Source organism: Engraulis encrasicolus, chromosome 13 (genome assembly GCF_034702125.1).
Source record: "Engraulis encrasicolus isolate BLACKSEA-1 chromosome 13, IST_EnEncr_1.0, whole genome shotgun sequence".
Taxonomy (NCBI): Eukaryota; Metazoa; Chordata; class Actinopteri; order Clupeiformes; family Engraulidae; genus Engraulis; species Engraulis encrasicolus.
The window spans coordinates 33,091,485-33,112,345 of NC_085869.1; the positions used below are offsets into that span (position 1 = coordinate 33,091,485).

The following is a 20,861-nucleotide window of genomic DNA, read 5'->3' on the forward strand; positions in this document are numbered from 1 at the left end:
CACACACACACACACACACACACACACACACACACACACACACACACACACACACACACACACACACACACACACACACACCACACACACACACACACACAGACACACACACACACACACACCTCAGAACCGTCAAAATGCAAGATGCGCGTGCACTCGAACACACACACACACACACCAGCCAAGTCAGATCTATCGACTGCATCATCTGCAACACACACACACACACACACACACACACACACACACACACACACACACACACACACACACACACACACACACACACACACACCATTACTCACCTCTCGGATCTTATCCCTCTTCTCCTTCACGTCCGGATCTCCAGGGTCGCCGTCGTCGATGCCCCCCAGCTTGGGCAGTGGCACAGGGGGCAGAGGCTTGGGCCCTACACCCCCTCCCCCTGCTCCACCAGCACCACCTCCAGCAGCACCTCCTCCGCCGCCCCCTACTCCTCTTCCTCCTCCTCCCGCTCCTCCGGCTGCATTCTCCTTGCGCTCCTCGGCCAGCCGGCTCTTGACGGTCTGGATCTCAGCGTTCAGCTCATCGCGGGACTTGCGCAGCTTCTCCTTGGCCTCCTGCAGCGCCCGCTCGTGGTCCGCGCGGATCTTGTCCCGCAAGCTCTCCTCCTCCAGCCTGCTCGGGTAAGGAAAGAGAGAGAGAGAGAGAAAGAAGGATTTCAATAAACATGCAACATGGACCACAAAATATTTCAGGTAGTAAAACACAAGCAATCCTCCTCCTCCAGCCTGCTCCCGTGGGAAATAGAGAGACAAAGAGAGGACAAAAATTCAATAAACATTTAACATGGAACAGGTCAGTACACAGTTTATCACCAGTGGGAAATATAAGAGAAACAGACAGTATGTGCACAGATAGGCCAGTGAATGTTAGAATGGGGTAGCCATTTCTGAAAGGCTATACATCAAGTCATGCGTGCAACTTCCATACAGCACTTCATCAACCAGATAAATAAATGAATACAAACTTGTCATTGGAGTTTGCATTCAGCTTGGCAAATGACACACACAAACAAAATCAAAATGCACACGCCAACATATTTTTGAACCATTTCAGTGCGGTTAAAGGACCAGTTCAGTCAATTTCAATATGCTGTTGTATTGCTCACGCATGCTACCCTTGACTTGACAGTACCCGGTGATGCCACATTTTTCGGCTAAGCCCTTTCGGAGATATGAGCTATTCTAATGGGGGCAGCGTTTGCTTACATTTTTTAGGCCTACTCCAAATACTTTCCCAAAAGGTATCGTACCGCAGTTTGCTAGTTGTCTCTGATGTTGTATAACCTTTTGGATGTTTATGGGAATAAATAAAAATGTTTTTTTGAAATGTCAACAATGCGCTGCCCCCATTACAATGACCAAGATTAGGGGTTGACCGATACAGTTTTTTAAATGGCAGATGGGATACCGATTTTTTTTTTTCCATCACCCTTAGCCGATACCCGATTTCCGATACCCGATATTTGAGGCCCATATGGGTTAAAAAAAGGTTTAAAAATGATGCATGAATGAAGAAATGACGTATGAATGAAGAAACTGCTTCAGTCATGAGTTATTTGTCTAGAAGTAAACTGAAGAAATGCATTGAAGAAAGAAAGAATGTACCCCACCCTCCCTTCACACCAGTCACACAGCCATGCAACAATGCAACATACACACATAACTGGGAAAATATAAACAAAACTGTGAGACATCCCTCCACACACAAACTGTATGTGAAGGCATTGAGAAAAATATCTTAAGGCATTAAGTAGAAAGCTTGTTGAGTCACCAAGCGTGCACACACACACACACACAGAGCAAAATAACAATGTGTGTGTGTGTGTGTGTGTGTGTGTGTGTGTGTGTGTGTGTGTGTGTGTGTGTGTGTCATTCTCCATGGTGGATGAATCCAGACAAGTACACAAAACGTGTCCCTTCCTTTCCCTTCCCATGCTTTGCCTTCATGGCAGAGCATCAGTGCGGATCAGCCCCACTTGGCGTCTTCTTTCTGTTTGCATTGTTTTTAAATGGTCCATGGATTTGTTTTTATTCCATGCGAGTTGCTCAGTTTTGGCTTGTCAGCAAAAGCCTGCAAGAGCCACTGAGGTGCAAATGTTCATCTTTGGAGACAAAGACACAAACAAACATACACACACAAACACAAATACATGCGCACACGAGCGCACTCATATGTGCACATGCACGCAAACAAACACACACACAGATGAACTCGCAACACAGGCTATTTTCTGGCGAAAGCACTGTGGGTCAGTGGGTAGTTCAGACAGCGCCCAGTGTGTCTGCCTTGCTGTCTCCAGCACTGCATCCTCCCTTGTCGGCCCCTGCCCCCGTTCTCTGCTCCCGTCTCGGGCCAACGTCTCCCGCCACCACCCTGTCTGCCAAAGAGTGCCTCTGCTCCTGCCTCTGCCCGTGCCTCTTGCCCCTGCTCCCCTCTTAGACAGGTCATCAGCTGGGAAAATTAGGCCTTTCGTCCTACCGCACTTTTCTCTGTGGATTACTGACCAGAAGGCCTATTGGAAGAAATTAAAACATGGGGCCACGTCAGTTTTTGCTCAGAATTCAATATGGCCGCCATTTTCCAAAATGACTTGTTTTCATGCATTATTACATTGTACTATAAGGTGATATTCATGAACGATTAACTACTTTCTGCACTATTCTGTCCTATTTCCTTACATACATGTTTACAAAGGTTGACTAAACTAAAACAAATGAAAATAAAGTTGGCCACCTTGCAATATCCAAAGGAAAGTGCTGAAAATAATGATTGAAATGCACATAGAGAGTCTATGGCTGGGAAAATTAGGCCTATTGTCCTGTCAGGGTTTTCACAGTGGATTGCAGACCAGAAGGCCTATTGAAAAAGATTAAAACTTGGGGCCATCTATGTCCTCCAAAATTCAAAATTTTCTCTGTTTTTAAGAATAGCAGACTTTCACACATTTTTCTCAATACTGTAAGGCCATAATTATCAATAAAGATGACCTATTTTTTAGCTAAATTGTCCTATCTTCTTACAGACGTGAGTATGAAGGTTGTCTAGAAAAAGGCATAAATATATATATTTTGCCACTTTGAAATATCCAAAGGAATGTTGTCAAATGATTGAATTTCACAAACAGTGGCAGCGCTCGAAATTAACGGTGTCCCGACGTCCCGGCGGACTGCTGAAAAAAGGGGTTGGGGGGCAGAGTGGGGGGGGGGTGTGTGGGGGAATGAGTCGGATTGAATATAGGGGGTGGGTGGGTGGGCAGAATAGTTTGTGGGGGGATGAGTGAGGTGGTGGGGGGGGACAGTGTGGGGGGTTCAGGGGGGCAGAATGGTGTGTGTGTTTGTGTTGGGGGCTAAGTTCAGTTGGGGGGGTCGACCTGCCAAACTTTTCACATTGGATGAGGGGTGGGCGAGTATTTTGTGGGGGGCTGGAGGGAGAATGAGTCAGGGGGGGGTGAGCGTGGGGGCAGAATAGTGGGGGGGGTGGGTGGGGGGGCAGAGTAGCATGGGGGGGGGATGAGTGAGGGGGTTGGGGGCATAAACGTGTGTGGGGGGGGGGTGGGTGGGGCAGAATAGTGTGTGGGGGGATGAGTGAGGGGGTGGGGGAGGCAGAATAGTGTGTGGGGGAAAGACACTGTAGAGTAGGGAAAAGATGAGCGGGGGATACGCGCGGGCACACACACACGCACACTCACCCTTGCTTTATGCAAAAATAATTAGGCCTGAAAAACTTTTGGTCAGTAATCTAATGTAAAAAGTTTGGCAGGTCAATAGCCTTTTTTCAGCAGTCAACTGTGTATGTGTAATTCAATTATTTTCTGAGAACAATCATTAAGATATTTCAAAGGAGCAAGATATATCATCATTCTGTTGCCAACCTTTGTACTCATGTCTATAGATAGGAGATAGGACAGAATTTCACTGGAAATAGGTTGTCTTTATTGATAATTATGGTCTTACAGTATTGAGTGTATGAAATGTATGAAAGTCTGCCATTCTGAAAAACAGAAATGTTTGAATTTTGGAGCACATTTGAGATGGCAACCAGCTGGTGAATCTTTTTCAATAGGCCTTCTGGCCTGTAATCCACTGTGAAAACCCTGACAGGACAATAGGCCTAATTTTCCCAGTCATAGACTCTGTTTGTGCATTTCAATCATAATTTTCAGCACTTTCCTTTGGATATTGCAAGGTGGCCAACTTTATTTTCATTTGTTTTGGTTTAGTCAACCTTTGTAAACATGTATGTAAGGAAATAGGACAGAATAGTGCTGAAAGTAGTTAATCGTTCATGAATATCACCTTATAGTACAATGTAATAATGCATGAAAACAAGTCATTTTGGAAAATGGCGGCCATATTGAATTCTGAGCAAAAATTGACGTGGCCCCATGTTTTAATTTCTTCCAATAGGCCTTCTGGTCAGTAATCCACAGAGAAAAGTGCGGTAGGACGAAAGGCCTAATTTTCCCAGCTGATGACCTGTCTATCTCTGCCCCTGCAGCTGCAGTCTGATGAAGGGCATGCTGGCCGAAACAGCACATTATCAAATGAAGAGAAATGGGAGCTCGGTGTTGCAGGCTTTTTATTTTCAGTTTTCATGTGACTTTGCAAATCTGTCTCAAAATGGGTGCAGGACTAGCAATTTCTTTTTTTGTTCCTAAACTCTGGCCTTGCCTCTCCCAAAGAGTGTATTTGCCTCTGCGTCTTGCCCTGCCTCTCTTCTTCTGGTTATATCTCTCCCAAACATGGTGTCTCCCAAACACTGTCTCTCTCCCTCCCCTCCCCTCCCCTCCCCATCCCAGTCTCTGGCCCTGCCCCCTGCCCTCTGCCCTGCACCCCTGGGCCAGAACCAATTACACTCGGCTGCCCACAGGAAGAGGAAGAAAGCTAAACACTCTTGATAAGGGCACCGGGCTAATGGGCTACTCTGTGGCTGCAGTAACACACACGCATGGCACTCGGGTACAGAGCGCAGACACACGGCATACACACACACAAACATGTGCATCAACACACAGAGACAGACACATGCGCACACACACACACACAGACAGGCTGACAGACACACACACACACAGAAAAAAAGACACACAGAAAAAAACCACACACGCTGAAAAAAACACACACACACACACACACACACACACACACACACACACACACACACACACACACACACACACACACACACACACACACACACACACACACACACACACACACACACACACACACACACACACACACACAGTTTTATATTCTTCTGTTATCCATAAGGTCGTTTTACGGTTGTTTTTAAGGAATGCTCCACTTCTTGCCAAACCGTCCAACAAGGTTGTAGAAATTTGAGCACGACAACAGCCAATTAAAATTATACCTTTTCTCCGATGTGATCCTAAAGCAACATAATGATTGGCTGTAATACTATATGGCCGGCTGGCTTCGAGTCTTGGGCGGCAATTTCTTTCGAGCACAGAATGGACATACACACTACAGCAGTGAGCTGTGAGAGAAGAGGCCCAGTGGACCTGAAACTGAGCTAAAGACCCACGCCATTAGAAGGAGTGTGTGTGTGTGTGTGTGTGTGTGTGTGTGTGTGTGTGTGTGTGTGTGTGTGTGTGTGTGTGTGTGTGTGTGTGTGTGTGTGTGTGTGTGTGTGTGTGTGTGTGTGTGTGTGTGTGTGTGTGTGTGTGTGTGTTTTTTACTCGGGTCATTTCACGTGAAATCAGACACTTTGGGACCCGACCGACCCGGATTTCAATCATACTTGGTGTGCCTTTTCAGTAGCAAGGTAGCACCCCAGAACTGCATTGGTTTGAATCTGACACTAATATTAAGGGAGAAACAGACTAGGAAAGGTTCACATGTGAGGGTAGGACACTATACATTCAGCCTTGAATATATCAGTCAGTGTTAGTCACAAAAAGATGCCTGTGGTGTTGTTTGAAAGCTCTTTTCTGGCTCTACATATTACACAATCACCTTGGAATACAACTACTCTCAGAATATGAATTATGATAAATTGAAAAATTAAAAATGGAATATCTAAAAAAACTCATATTTTAAAATGGCCAGTTCCTTGTCTAAACGTAGCCAGCAATGTCATGAGCAACACCTCAAATGCTGGTGTTCGGGTTATTATTCATTTCAGAGATAATGGGACATAAAGGTTCAAAATGGGTTGCAAGTACACTACCTGACATGAGTACCCCACCTCACACTTAGTGTCTGATGTCACAGATTGACCCAGGCATCACTAATTGAATGCATTAAGTGAATGGTGTGCACAAGTTGCAGGTGTGATCAGTCTACTTAACGGGGCTTGCTGTTGGGGTGCACCTGAACTTTATGCACCATGCATTGGACTGAGTTGTTCAGGTTATGCAGCACTGAACCTTGCCATGTCTTTCAAAGAGGCATTATTTGAGGCTTTTACATCAAAAATGTTCTGACCCTTTTAATGGTCATCGTAAAAGAATAACTCGTGACTTGAGAGATCTGCCTGAGGATGCCATAGAAACATCATCCGACACTCAGCCTGAGGATTGGACAGCGCGTCTGCAGGAACTGCTACATGAAGCTGGAAAAACAACAGTCACAACAGAGCCAATCTCACAGCCTGACATTTCAGACCCTTCAGTAGCTGTGGCTGGCCCCTCAACCTCTGCAACTTCTGACATGGAATATGCAAATGTTGAGCTATGCAATCTTAATGCCACTTTATCATCGATTGGTGAATCTCCAATCCGCTTAAAGAGAGTGGCCAAGGGAACCTATGCTAAAAGAAAAGTGGAGAATATTGCAAGAAAGATACGGGGAAAGATTGAAGCTGCCACCGGACAACAAGATGACGGAGAAGAAATGATACATCAGCTCCGCGAAAAGTTCAGAAGTTCATCTGCCAGAAGTGACAAGCTGCAGATCCTAACTGCATTACCTGGAAGTTGGAGTGTGAGAAAAATAATGACAGAATTTCAAACCACAAAACACATGGCAGTAAAATCAAAACAACTGGCATATGAGCATGGGGTTTTGACAGTACCTAATCCAAAGCCTGGAAATAGACTATCCACACAAACAGTAGAGACAGTAGAAAAGTTCTATTTGTCTGAGTCTGTCAGTCGGGTGATGCCTGGTATGAAAAGACTGTCTGTCAATCAATGTCGGTGGCAAGTGGCAGCTCCTTCAAAAAAGGCTTGTACTTTGCAACCTACGTGAAGCTTTTCAACACTTTAAAGACAAGCATCCAGAAGTGAAAATTGGCTTCACCAAATTTTCCATATTGCGACCCAGACAGTGTGTTCTTGCAGGATCCAGTGGTACACATTGTGTATGTGTGTGTACAATACATCAAAATATAAAACTGTTGTTTTGATGGAGCACGTTTTGATACTGTTTCCAATGGTGAGAGATTAAACACTACCGGGACTGTATTGGAGCAATACAGTGCAACCCTCCAAGCATTAGCTGCTTCCTTCAGGACTGTACAGAGTGTCCAGGAACTCCCAATCTTCTTTGGGAGACTGGAAAAAATACATGGAAAATTGCATGATAGATAATGTGGAGTTCAAACAATGGACATCAACAGATAGTGTCAACACTTGAAACCAAGACACAGCCAGTAAATGAGTTTCTGGAAACCTTTGTGTGTAGTCTTCCCAAGGTCATGCATCATGATTTCATTGCAAAAACTGCAGAGCATGTTTTACCAACAGGCTCGTGACTCCCTTGAACCAGGAACGTTTTTAGTGGTAGCAGATTTTGCAGAAAACTATAGTTTTGTAATTGAAGATGCTATTCAATCATTTCACTGGAACAACCTGCAGGCCACAATCCATCCATTTGTATGCTAACTTACCAATATCAGTTGAAACTGGAAAAAAAAAATCTGTTTTGTGGTTATTTCAGACTGCAAACATTCACGATTACAATTGCTGTACATCTGTTTCAAGAAAGCTCCTAATTCAGTTCCTCAACGACCACTTCATTCAATGACAGAGAACGCCCAAAGAAGAATCATATATTTTTCTGATGGTTGTGCTGCACAATATAAGAACCTTAAAAACATAACAAATTTGTGCCACCACGAGGCAGATTTTCACATATCTGCAGAGTGGCACTTTTTTTGCCACATCACATGGCAAAGGTCCATGTGATGGCGTTGGAGGGACAGTTAAACGGCTTGCTGCACGAGCAAGTCTGCAACGTCCTATTGACAATCAAATTGTAACGCCAAACCAACTGTTTGAATTTGTCAAGGATAATGTCAAGAACATCCATTGCCAGTTTGCCACAACAGAGATGTACCATCATGAAGCTGAGAACCTGTTGAAAAGGTTTGAATCTGCTAGAACTATTCCAGGTACTCAAAAACTACACAGCTTCTGCCCATTGTCAATGGACACAGTGGAAGTTAGGCCTTTTTCAGCATTCAGAGAAGGCAGAGTTGAAAGAGTGAGCTCAGTAAAGGAATGTGTTACATTTTCAAGCATCAAAGGGTATGTTGTAGCTGTATATGATGGCAACTGGTGGCTAGCATGTGTTGAGGAATGTATGCCGAGCACTGGAGAGAGGTGAAACTGAACTTCCTGCATCCTCATGGACCATCTCCATCCTTCACTTTTCCCTTCAGACCAGATAGACTTGTCATGGATCATCATGATGTGCTTCTGGTAATGGAACCTGTAACTGCAACGGGACGTACTTATACATTATCTACAAAAGACACAGCTGCTGCTGCAAATGCACTGGTAGAGTACAAAATGAGAGTGTAGCCATTGATTATCTCTTTAAAGTACGGTTAAAGGGAGGATGGCACAGGAACACACAGAGAAAGGAATGTTCAAACATTCACATATCATCATTTGGTGTGTATAAATGGACATCTGCTTTAGTTTCTGAAAAACTGGGACGATGGACACTGACCTTTTTTGTTTTGTTTTTGTTTTGTCATGTGATGCTACTATGGTATTACCATATTATTAGTAAGTGGTCTGTATGATGCCATATGTGTGAGTCAAATTCTCTCTGAAATGAATAAAGAACCGCCCGAACCACCGCCTTTTGAGGTGTTGCTCATGTACATTGCTGGCTACGTTTAGACAAGGAACTGGCCATTTTAAAATATGAGTTTTTTAGATATTCCATTTTTAATTTTTCAATTTATCATAATTCATATTCTGAGAGTAGTTGTATTCCAAGGTGATTGTGTAATATGTAGAGCCAGAAAAGAGCTTTCAAACAACACCACAGGCATCTTTTTGTGACTAACACTGACTGATATATTCAAGGCTGAATGTATAGTGTCCTACCCTCACATGTGAACCTTTCCTAGTCTGTTTCTCCCTTAATATTAGTGTCAGATTCAAACCAATGCAGTTCTGTGGTGCTACCTTGCTACTGAAAAGGCACACCAAGTATGATTGAAATCCGGGTCGGTCGGGTCCCAAAGTGTCTGATTTCACGTGAAATGACCCAGTCGCTTTTAGCAAACTACCCAGGGGGTCTAGTCAAAGCAAGAGACTAAAATCTTTTCAAGCCCCTGGCTAAATGACTGTTTGTTTCACTGCACTCAGACACAAGTTAAATGAGTGTGAATCTGTGAACGTGCATCTGTGTCTGTGTTTTTGCATGCACATGATCTGCATAAATGTATGTGTGTGTGTGTGTGTGTGTGTGTGTGTGTGTGTGTGTGTGTGTGTGTGTGTGTGTGTGTGTGTGTGTGTGTGTGTGTGTGTGTGTGTGTGTGTGTGTGTGTGTGTGTGTGTGTGTGTGTGTGTGTGTGTGTGTGTGTTCCAGCTGCTGTTGTTACGGGCAGGGCAGGTATTTGCAGAGGGCAGCACTATATGCTGTAAGATCATAAAGGCCCTCATCATCATGGACAGCAGACCCCTCAGCAACGAATTATACATGCACATCACACACTCACACATACACAAACACACATCGCACAAACTCACAACAGAACACTCACACACACACCAAGCACTCACACACCAAGCACTCACACACACACCCCTAAGCAGCATATTATACATGCACATCACATACACACACATACCGCAAACACTCACACGCTGTCCATCTCCCTCTCTCTCTCACACACACAGACACAGACACAGACACAGACACAGACACAGACACACACAGTCAGTAGTATAAGACTGACTGGAACAAACGGCCACATGTGTTCAGACTGAACTGCCCGCTTCGGCCTACTCCTCTCAGAAGCCTGGGGCTAGCAGTGGGCGCTGAGCCCAGGGGAAGAGGACGACGGGGGGAGGCTTACAGATTGCTGTAGTGTGGCGCCTCTGAAGCAGCTGCTGGAGAAAAACACTGAAGAAGGGGAAACAGGGCCACACTCATCACCAAACAAGCTCACAAAACAAACTAAAAACTTTTTTGCGTGTTGTGTAATATCTCTCCCATCCGACTGTTATGACTGTGAAAAGATAAATAAATAAACAAATAAATAAAAGAATAAATAAATAAGAAGTCGGAGGAAGTGGACTCTCTTGTGTAAGCAAAAGTGAAGCGTCATTTCATAATCAGCGAATTGGAGAACGAAAATTACGTAAATATCAACATTTCTCTATAGAAGAAAAAGGGGAAAATGAAAATAAAATAAAAAAGCCTGAAATAAAATAACACGACGTGTTATGCAACATCAGACTCATAAGAGCCATAAATATTTATACGTGGCTGTGTCTGGAGAAGTTAATTGACAGAAAATGTGTTTGCCTTGGCCTGGGCTGGAGCTATTAGCATAGCGACGGGGGAGACAGGCTATGCACTTCCCCTCGCTAGCATACACACACACAAACACAGAAACACACACACGCATGGGCAGAAACACACACACACACACACACACACACACACACACACACACACACACACACACACACACACACACACACACACACACACACACACACACACACACACACACACACACACACACACACACACACACACACACACACACACACACACACACACACACACAAAGACAGACAGACAGACCGAAACACACACGCATACACAATTAGCATAACAGCGGGGGAGAAGGCTACACACTCCGAGACGCTAACGAGCATCAATCGCAACCCCACAGCCCATCAACACAGACACACACACACACACAATATATATATATATATATATATATATATAAGCACACAAATGCACACACTCATATAGTACATATAGGCATAGCTCCGCAAATGCACATGCACATGCACACTCGCACACACACAAAAAGTATAAACACACCAGCACACAGGGTGTTTAACCCTTATGAGGAGGCGTTGATCTGTACAGAATGAACCTGTCTAATTGGTCACAGGGTCTGAACTCTGGAGGGTATGTTTAACCCATGAAGGGCCGAAGCGGTCGGATATGTCAATCATCTAGCATTGTAGGGCAAGAGCCACTGCTGTCCCAGTGTGCATGTTATACCTCGTACTGCATCGCATTAAAAAGGCCTAATGTCTAACGTGTTTGGTAGTCAGTGTCGCATTAAAAAGAGCTGATGTTTACTTTTCACGCAACATGATCTCCAGAATTCCGTGCTCCTGGACACGGATGTTAATGACACAAAATCCGTGTCCAGGAGCACAGAATTTTGGAGATCAGGCTGTTTTACGCTAGGTCTAATGCAGTGCTCTCCCCCATCCTCATCCATGACTAAGGTACCTTGAACCTGAGCATTGTGCTGTCCCGCCATTTCGAGCAGGTGTGACGCATACATTTTTTTGTACAGTGTCACAATGACAATGGCCATGGGAGTTTCCCAGGTGGGCTTTCACTTACACTTTCGCTAATAGTACCGTCACATTAAGAAAGGGCTACTGATGTGAAATCTGCATGCAAGTACAGTCATATTAAACACAGCCACTGATGTTTAATGTGCATGCTAGGCTTGGTACTGTGTCGTATTAAAAAAGACTGTAGATGTCTTATGCATACGGTAGTCTTCGGTCACATTGTCACAGTCCGGTGTGTCACAATGTGTATGCTAGGCCTAGTTAAAGGGTCACATTTGAAAGGGTTACTGGTGTCTTATCAGCATGCTAGTACGGCGTCACATTAAAAACAGCCACTGATGTTTAATGTGTATGCTAGGCCTGGTACACTGTCACATTAACAAGTCATTGATGTTCAATGTGTATGGTAGTCCAGTGTCACATTAAAAACAGCCACTGATGTTTAATGTGTATGCTAGGCCTGGTACACCGTCACATTAACAAGTCATTGATGTTCAATGTGTATGGTAGTCCAGTGTCACATTAAAAACAGCCACTGATGTTTAATGTGTATGCTAGGCCTAGTACACTGTCACATTAACAACAGCCACTGATGTTTAATGTGTATGCTAGGCCTGGTACACGGTCACATTAACAACAGCCATTGATGTCTAATGAGTATGCTAGTCCAAGTACACTGTCACATTAAAAACATTGATGTTTAATGTGTATGCTAGTCCAGGGTCACATTATAAACAGCCATTGATGCTTAATGTGTATGCTAGTCCAGTGTCACATTAAAAGGGCCACTGATGTTTAATGTGTATGCTCGCAGTCACGTCGCTTATAATGAATTCAACCACAAATCTGCCACCCACAGCACTTCTAGCCCACATCTACATTCTGGCACTCTTTCCATCCCTCTCTCTCTTTCTCTCAATCTCTATCTCCCTCTCTCTCAGCACTTCTCACACACCTCTACACCTCCCCTGCTTTCTCCAGCTCTCTCTCTCTCTCTGCACTTCTCACCCCACCCCTCTTCGTCCTCTATTTTATGCCGCTCTCTTCTGTGTTTCCTTCTCACACTCATCACATTTGTCATGCTTTCTGCACCGTTCAGATCACTCGCTCCCTCATGCACACAGTCTAACTTCCTCCCCAGCTCTCTCCACCATTCAAATCATATTCAGGTTTTCAGATGTTCATCTATATTTCAGCCTCTTTTCTCCTTTCCCTCAAACTCTCTCTCGCTCTCTCTCTGTCCCCTCTCTCGCTCTCTCTCTGTCCCCTCTCTCTCTCTCTCTCTCTGTCCCCTCTCTCTCTCTCTGTCCCCTCTCTCTCTCTCGCTCTCTCTGTCCCCTCTCTCTCTCTCTGTCCCCTCTCTCTCTCTCTCTCTGTCCCCTCTCTCTCTCTCTCTCTGTCCCTTCTCTCTGTCCCCTCTCTCTCTCTCGCTCTCTCTCTCTCTGTCCCCTCTCTCTCGCTCGCTCTCTCTCTCTGTCCCCTCGCTCTCGCTCGCTCTCTCTCTCTGCCCTCTCTCGCTCTCTCTCTCTCTCTCTGTGTCCCCTGTCTCTCTCTCTATCCCTCTCCCTCTCTCTGTCCCTCTCTCTCTCTATATCCCCCTCTCTCTCTGTCTGTCCCTCTCTCTCTCTCGTCTGATCACCCTTTAAGCCATTTTCCACGCGCCATTCACCATTCGCAGCGGTGTCGCCACGGTGATTTCATGCGTGACTCATAATGTCAAACACGCAATTAGGAGCATGTCAACATCTGCCCGCCTCACTTAGCCCTCGCCGGGAGACGAGACGACGCAGGCCGCCGCCGAGAGCCGACCAATCGAGCGGCAGAGCACCGAACGCAGAGCGCCACATCAGCAGCACAGTGACAGAGAAGAAGGAGGATGGGGGAGAGAGAGAGAGAGAGAGAGAGAGAGAGAGAGAGAGAGAGAGAGAGAGAGAGAGAGAGAGAGAGGGGAAGGGAGAGGAAGGGAAGGAAGGAGGATGAGAGGGGGAGCAGGCAATTCAGCAGCAGAGCTCCACATTGGTGCAGAAAAAGAGAGAGAGAGAGAGAGAGAGAGAGAGAGAGAGAGAGAGAGAGAGAGAGAGAGAGAGAGAGAGAGTAGGCAAGTGATTAAGAGCAATAGAGAGAGAGACCGACAGAGAGAGAGAGACCGACAGAGAGAGAGAGAGAGAGAGAGAGAGAGAGAGAGAGAGAGAGAGAGAGAGAGAGAGAGAGAGAGGGAGAGAAAAAGTAAGCAAGCGCGTTTGGCTGCCTCAGTCAGCCACCCAGCAGCTGCCATCTCCTCCTCCACCAAGACATCACGCAACAAGCACCTAGGCAACCGATTCCAAGGAAACCTGAGGTGTGATTGACACACATCAGATACAGCCTGCAAGACTGCATGCCATAATGGCAACAGCTAGGAGAGAGCAATTTTTAATATATTCTTTTGATAAAAATGTACTTCAGTACATGGCCACAATAGGTAAACCAAAAACTAACCCAGAGCATAAAATGATGATGAATCCAGGTCGGACAGTTGATCAATATGTTATGAGTCATTATGTGTTATGAACATAAAACGTTAATTGCATGCTACGCCAGTATATCCATTTGAGCTGGAACACTTTATCAGTGAATCATACGCCATTACAGTAATCGGCAGCTATTTCCATAATTGCTTGTTCATTTCGTGCAGCTTTCAGGGGTAACACACACTCCACTCCAATTCCAGCTTCTTAAACGTCTGGCTGCTGTAGGTCTACTCCTCTGAGATGGAAAATACGTATAAAAACCTTTTGGGATTTTGGTTAGATGCTTGATGCTTATATGAAGCCAATTCCAAATGAAGCTAATTTTGGTCCCCTAGGGGAAATTCTTTCTCTGCACTTTATCCCATTTGGACTAGTGAATCACATTGAAGTACACACACTAGTCCGTAGCAGCAGTTGGCTGCCTGCTGAGCGGCGCCCGGGGAGCAGTGTGGGGGTTAGGTGCCTTGCTCAAGGGCACTTCAGCCGTGGTCCGGTCGGGCATTGAACCGGGAACCCTTGGGTTGCCAACCCAGTGCTCTAACCATTGAGCCACGACTGCCCCGTCGTATACGATACGATGTTGGCAAAGAATTTTGTAAGCATGTTACTGACCTAACAACAACTGCATTCATTCCGGAAATAATGCCTTACAGAAAAAATTGATTACATAAGATCAGCTGACTATAGTTCCGCAACCGTAGTATCCACAGGAAGAAGCAGGGTCATTCCACGCCAAATCAACAAGTGCCCGCGCACTTAGGTCTCAAAAAATTCTGAAAATATTACCAAGTGTACCCATGGTACTTAAGAGAAACACTGTACATTTATTTGAATGTAAGATGTATACTCTCCGTGCTACAGCCAATTTTACTGGGGGAGGGGGGTGCCCATTTTGTTCACACTCTTTTTTTTGTCAAAGTTCACAAGCCCCTAGCTCAATAACTAAACCATGTAGGAAGCTCACATTTGGCATGCTGGTACATAGACAGGAATAGTTTGTTGCTAAACTGTCAGTTTTGGTCTGTATGATCCTGCATCGTCATAGCATTCCCTCAAAGATGATACAAATTGTACTGGAGTTTTTGGCTGTGCTCTGTTTAGGCCTTCAGAAGACATATTTGTGCCCAACATAGCCTCTTGATTTTTTCCCTTGTAGAGACAAGTAGGAACACTCTCATAAAAAGCTATAAATAGAAAGGAAACCCCATCAATGTTTGAAAAGAAGACCTCACAAGTCTGACAAATCATTTTGGGTGTCATTTTCAGAGCTCCAGAACCCCTTGTGGGATTGTCCACAGATTTTTATTTTATTTTTTTCTTCATTCTCCATGAATTCTTCTTTTTAAAAATGCCAATGAGACTTGTCTTATGTGATGTTTTCTTTTTTAATTTCCAACCTGATCATGGGCACCATGCACATTGAGAGCAATATGTTTTCTATGCGTTTCTTCCGCTGCCATCTGCTGGTCAAAAAAAGTAACAACATGACTCTTTGTGCCTGACCTACTGCCTCTTTTGGTGTGCGAACCTGCTCCCACATTGAACGCTCCTGAAATCATTGAAATTGAAAGGGATACCTGCACCCCTGTACAAGGACTCTCGGGTGATCATGTCTGGGCAAAATTTGCATTTGATTATTTAGTCTTTACATTAAATGTTATAGAAATCATGTTGCTCTCTTTTTGCATTTTGCCCATGTTCAGGGTGGAAATTAAAAACGAAAACATCACATAAGACAAGTCTCATTGGCATTTTTAAAAAGAAGAATTCATGGAGAATGAAGAAAAAAATAAAATAAAAATCTGTGGACAATCCCACAAGGGGTTCTGGAGCTCTGAAAATGACACCCAAAATGATGATTTGTCAGACTTGTGAGGTCTTCTTTTCAAACATTGATGGGGTTTCCTTTCTATTTATAGCTTTTTATGAGAGTGTTCCTACTTGTCTCTACAAGGGAAAAAAATCAAGAGGCTATGTTGGGCACAAATATGTCTTCTGAAGGCCTAAACAGAGCACAGCCAAAAACTCCAGTACAATTTGTATCATCTTTGAGGGAATGCTATGACGATGCAGGATCATACAGACCAAAACTGACAGTTTAGCAACAAACTATTCCTGTCTATGTACCAGCATGCCAAATTTGAGCTTCCTACATGGTTTAGTTATTGAGCTAGGGGCTTGTGAACTTTGACAAAAAAAAGAGTGTGAACAAAATGGGCACCCCCCTCCCCCAGTAAAATTGGCTGTAGCACGGAGAGTATACATCTTACATTCAAATAAATTTACAGTGTTTCTCTTAAGTACCATGGGTACACTTGGTAATATTTTCAGAATTTTTTGAGACCTAAGTGCGCGGGCACTTGTTGATTTGGCGTGGAATGACCCAGCATCAAAAAGGATCCCAGCAACAAACTTATTCTATGCACAACAGCACATCCGTTTATGTGTAAGCTCTATGTGGAATGCAGAGTGCTTCTGAAGGGATGGCCCTGTAACTGTCCTGATTCTTTTGCCTTCTTCCATCACCTGGCTATTCTTTCCTTCATACCATTGCCCTGTTGCTGTTGCCCTGTCAAGGCACGAATAGATCAGACGCGACTTGGGCAATTTCAGCGAAGGAAGTAATTGACTTTGTTCTGAGTCACTGACGACAGAAGAGACAGAAGCGCTTTGGCCGTTTCAAGCTATCGCCTTGTAACGGGTGGCACTGTTAATATCACCTTATTACTGTTGCCCCGTTTCCATCGCCTTTTTACTGTACCCCGTTACCATGACCTTGTTAAGGGCCAGGGGGTGGGATGCTGCGTTCTCTAGCAGCCTTTGACAGCCGTCTGACAGGTGTGAACATGCGGCCCCTGGCAACGTGGAGCATGGACCCTGCCGGCCATGGCAACCAGTGTGTATCCAAGGAAGGAACGTCTTTTATTTAACCATGGCAACGCACGCACGCACGCCACACGAGTCAGTAATGGAATAAAAAAGCATGCGTCACGAGGTGCAAAAGAAACTGAGAGAATGTGAGGTTGGAAGCCACAGGAACAAGAGCTTAAAGAGAGATAAAGAGGCGGGGGTTGGGGCGGTGAGGGAGAGAGAGAGAGAGAGAGAGAGAGAGAGAGAGAGAGAGAGAGAGAGAGAGAGAGAGAGAGAGAGAGAGAGAGAGAGAGAGAGAGAGAGACTTCTGCTTTCCACAAACAAAGAGGAAGAGAAAACTGAAGCTGAAACGTCGGGGCACTTAATGTTGTGCTGGGGACAACAGCGTTCGGTTGCGGCCTGGGGACAATTCCAGCTTTTCACAGAGAGCAGCGAACACTCAAATACAACTGGCGATACTGAACAGGAATGCGAGCGATGGTTATGCAGGCAGTCAGGAATGCTCCCGGCCCAGTGGTGGTGTCTGTGGCCATGGGCCTTGGCAACACTACTGCCCAATGCCATAGTCTCACTCACTTGCCTGTAAGCTTTTCTCCCTTTTAAATTAGACGAGGACAGAGATGTCCATACCACGGCTGAACATGAACACACACACACAGACAGACACAGACAGACACACACACAGACAGACACACACAGACACAGACACACACAAAAATATTGACCAAAGCCTGCTGGACTTGAATGATTGGGTTTTTCCAAAGACTGAGAGAGTCAGAGATTTAGTGAGGGAGAGGAGAAGTCCCAGAGAGAGAGAGAGAGAGAGAGAGAGAGAGAGAGAGAGAGAGAGAGAGAGAGAGAGAGAGAGAGAGAGAGAGAGAGAGAGAGAGAGAGAGAGAGAGAGAGAGAGAGAGAGAGAGAGAGAGAGAGAGAACCAGAGACGGTGGAGAGGCAGAACCTTAGAAATCTTCAGTAGAAAACAGACAGAAAAAAGAGAAATCCACAGACAACTGACCTTCACCTCGTCACACTCAAGGATGCATGACCACACACACACACACACACACTAGAAACTCTACAGTTGCCAAGAGAGTGCCTTCTTGTCACTTCTTGTAGTTGGGCACTACTTGGGCAGTCATGGGTGAGCGGTTAGGGCGTCAGACTTGCATCCCAGAGGTTGCCGGTTCGACTCCTGATCCGCCAGGTTGGTGGGGGGAGTAATCAACCAGTGCTCTCCCCCATCCTCCTCCATGACTGAGGTACCCTGAGCATGGTACCGTCCCACCGCACTGCTCCCCATGGGGCGCCACTGAGGGCTGCCCCCTTGCACGGGTGAGGCATAAATGCAATTTCGTTGTGTGCAGTGTGCAGTGTTCACTTGTGTGCTGTAGAGTGCTGTGTCACAATGACAATGGGAGTTGGAGTTTCCCAATGGGCTTTCACTTTCACTTTTGATCTGAGGTCAACTAGTTACAGTCCAAGGGGGTGATTGAACAGGGTGTGTGTGTGTGTGTGTGTGTGTGTGTGTGTGTGTGTGTGTGTGTGTGTGTGTGTGTGTCTGTGTGTCTGTGTGTCTGTGTGTGTCTGTGTCTGTGTCTGTGTCTGTGTCTGTGTGTGTGTGTGTGTGTGTCAAAAGCAGCCAGGCAGAAATCCCCATAAACAGTAGAGTTTAGAGCTCTGACAAGCTGGAAAGATCAAGTGGGTAAGGCACATATTGTACACACACACACACGCACGCGCACGCGCACGCACGCACGCACACACACGCATGCACGCACGCACTCGCACACACACGCGCGCACACACACGCGCGCGCACACACACACACACACAGACACACACACACATCTACATTATTGAAAGACACACATGGAGAGACACCAGAAACACACACATACACACACACACATGTTCCAGTGAGGTGCATGCCAAATGTGTCCAAATGTGCAGGTGCACTGCCAGTTCTCAGACATGGGAGCCAAAATCCTTCTAATGATATTCGGGTCATTTGATTTAGCAGGGCAGTTCGTTCAGATGAAATATCAGCCAATTAACATCAATATCTAAGAGACAACCGCTCTCACCTGGCCTATAGTTTACAGACATATTGAATAGAAATAGAAATATTGTCATTTAGTGTGATATGCTGTGGTAAATTAATACTGAATACAATGCATAAATATACAGTACAGTAATAGTACACATACTTTTTCAGAATCAATCCTAGTGAGTGAACGCTACAATACTCTCTCTCATCTAGGGGTGGGTATTGGCAAAGGGTTCACGATTCGATGCGCATCACGATACACATGCCACGATGCGATTCTATCACGATGCATTGCGATTCATGTACTACTGTGATGCATTGCGATATTTACTTCAGTAAATGTGTAAAATACAGCTTATTTGTCAGTTGCTGTGTCGCTTTCTTAAGTCAGTTCATTCTATTTAAGCATTCTATCATCTGGGAGAGAGCTTACATCACAACAGAAATATTACCTATTCTCTACTGAACAAAATAACCCGTGGCAAATCGAATTTTATTGTTATCAAATAATCAATTGTCATGACTCCATGCAGTATATTGAGAAAATGAGTATCACGATACCTTGTCATGAATCGATGCATTGTATCGTGAGGGTAAGTATCGCGATGCATCGATGCAACGATTATTTTGCACACCCCTACTCTCTTTTATCATTCAGAAAAATGCTGCATAAGGAATACCAAGAGCTCTAAGTTTATGGTGTTGCCTACAGAGTACAAAAAAAAACCCCTCAGAACATGTTTTTTGTGTGAAATACAACTTTTTGGGGACCCGTCCCTGCCTCTTTCCTCTTTTCCTCTCAGCCTATTAGTCATTCTGCACCTGGCTCTCCAGGAGAGGCACACGTTTGCTGTGTTTTTTTGTGTTCACAGAGTACAAAAAGAGTGCCTACCGACCGAATCCTTGCACAGATCTAATAAAAGGAATTTGCACACTTTGAGTCTGTGCAAAGAGGTTTTCTTCTCTGACAGAGTAAAAAAGACTAAAACGGAATGAAAGAAAGAAAAACCTATGAAAGAAATAGAATCCTCGAAAATAACTATTTAGGTTTGTACTTTGTAGTAGTAGTATTAGTATTAGTAGATGAGAATGGTGACACTCGTAACCAGTATGTAACCAAATAATGTACTGTAACCCTCTACTGACGCTGTGGCATGTGCTGCTGCCAACAATCAAATTACAGCCGTTTGTTAATCCGCCCACGAAGGGCACCTGTTGGCCACAGCACACCTTGAGGCCTACACCTTTGGCAAACGGAAGAGTGGTGTACAGTTCCCATTTTTGTGGCGTGTGTGTGTGTGTGTGTGTGAGAGAGAGAGAGAGAGAGAGAGAGAGAGAGTGAGAGACAATGAGATAGTGTGTGAGAGAGAGCAATACTGTGTGTGTGTGTGTGTGTGTGTGTGTGTGTGTGTGTGTGTGTGTGTGTGTGTGTGTGTGTGTGTGTGTGTGTGTGTGTGTGTGTGTGTGTGTGTGTGTGTGTGTGTGTGTGTGTGTGTGTGTGTGTGTGCACGCGTGCGTGTGTGTGGAGAGTATTTGTTTCACTGCAGGCGGATGTTGGTAAGAGTCCAGCACGGCTCTGTTCCCATTCAAAAGCAGATGCCTTTTCTCCTTTTGGCAAACCAAA

The 20,861-nt window shown here is 45.0% G+C and overlaps 1 protein-coding gene across 2 annotated transcripts in view; it reads right to left on the minus strand.

Moving 5' to 3' along the window:
• The window catches only part of man1a2 (mannosidase, alpha, class 1A, member 2), a 193,072-nt gene that overhangs the window by 137,141 nt on the left and 35,070 nt on the right, over positions 1 to 20,861 (minus strand). The window contains exon 3 of one of the 2 annotated variants that reach the window (XM_063213754.1): positions 306 to 657. In XM_063213754.1, coding sequence (XP_063069824.1) covers positions 306 to 657 — 352 coding nt within the window. Of the gene's footprint in view, positions 1 to 305; positions 661 to 20,861 lie in introns of both variants that reach the window. The other variant, XM_063213752.1, reaches the window with a different exon arrangement.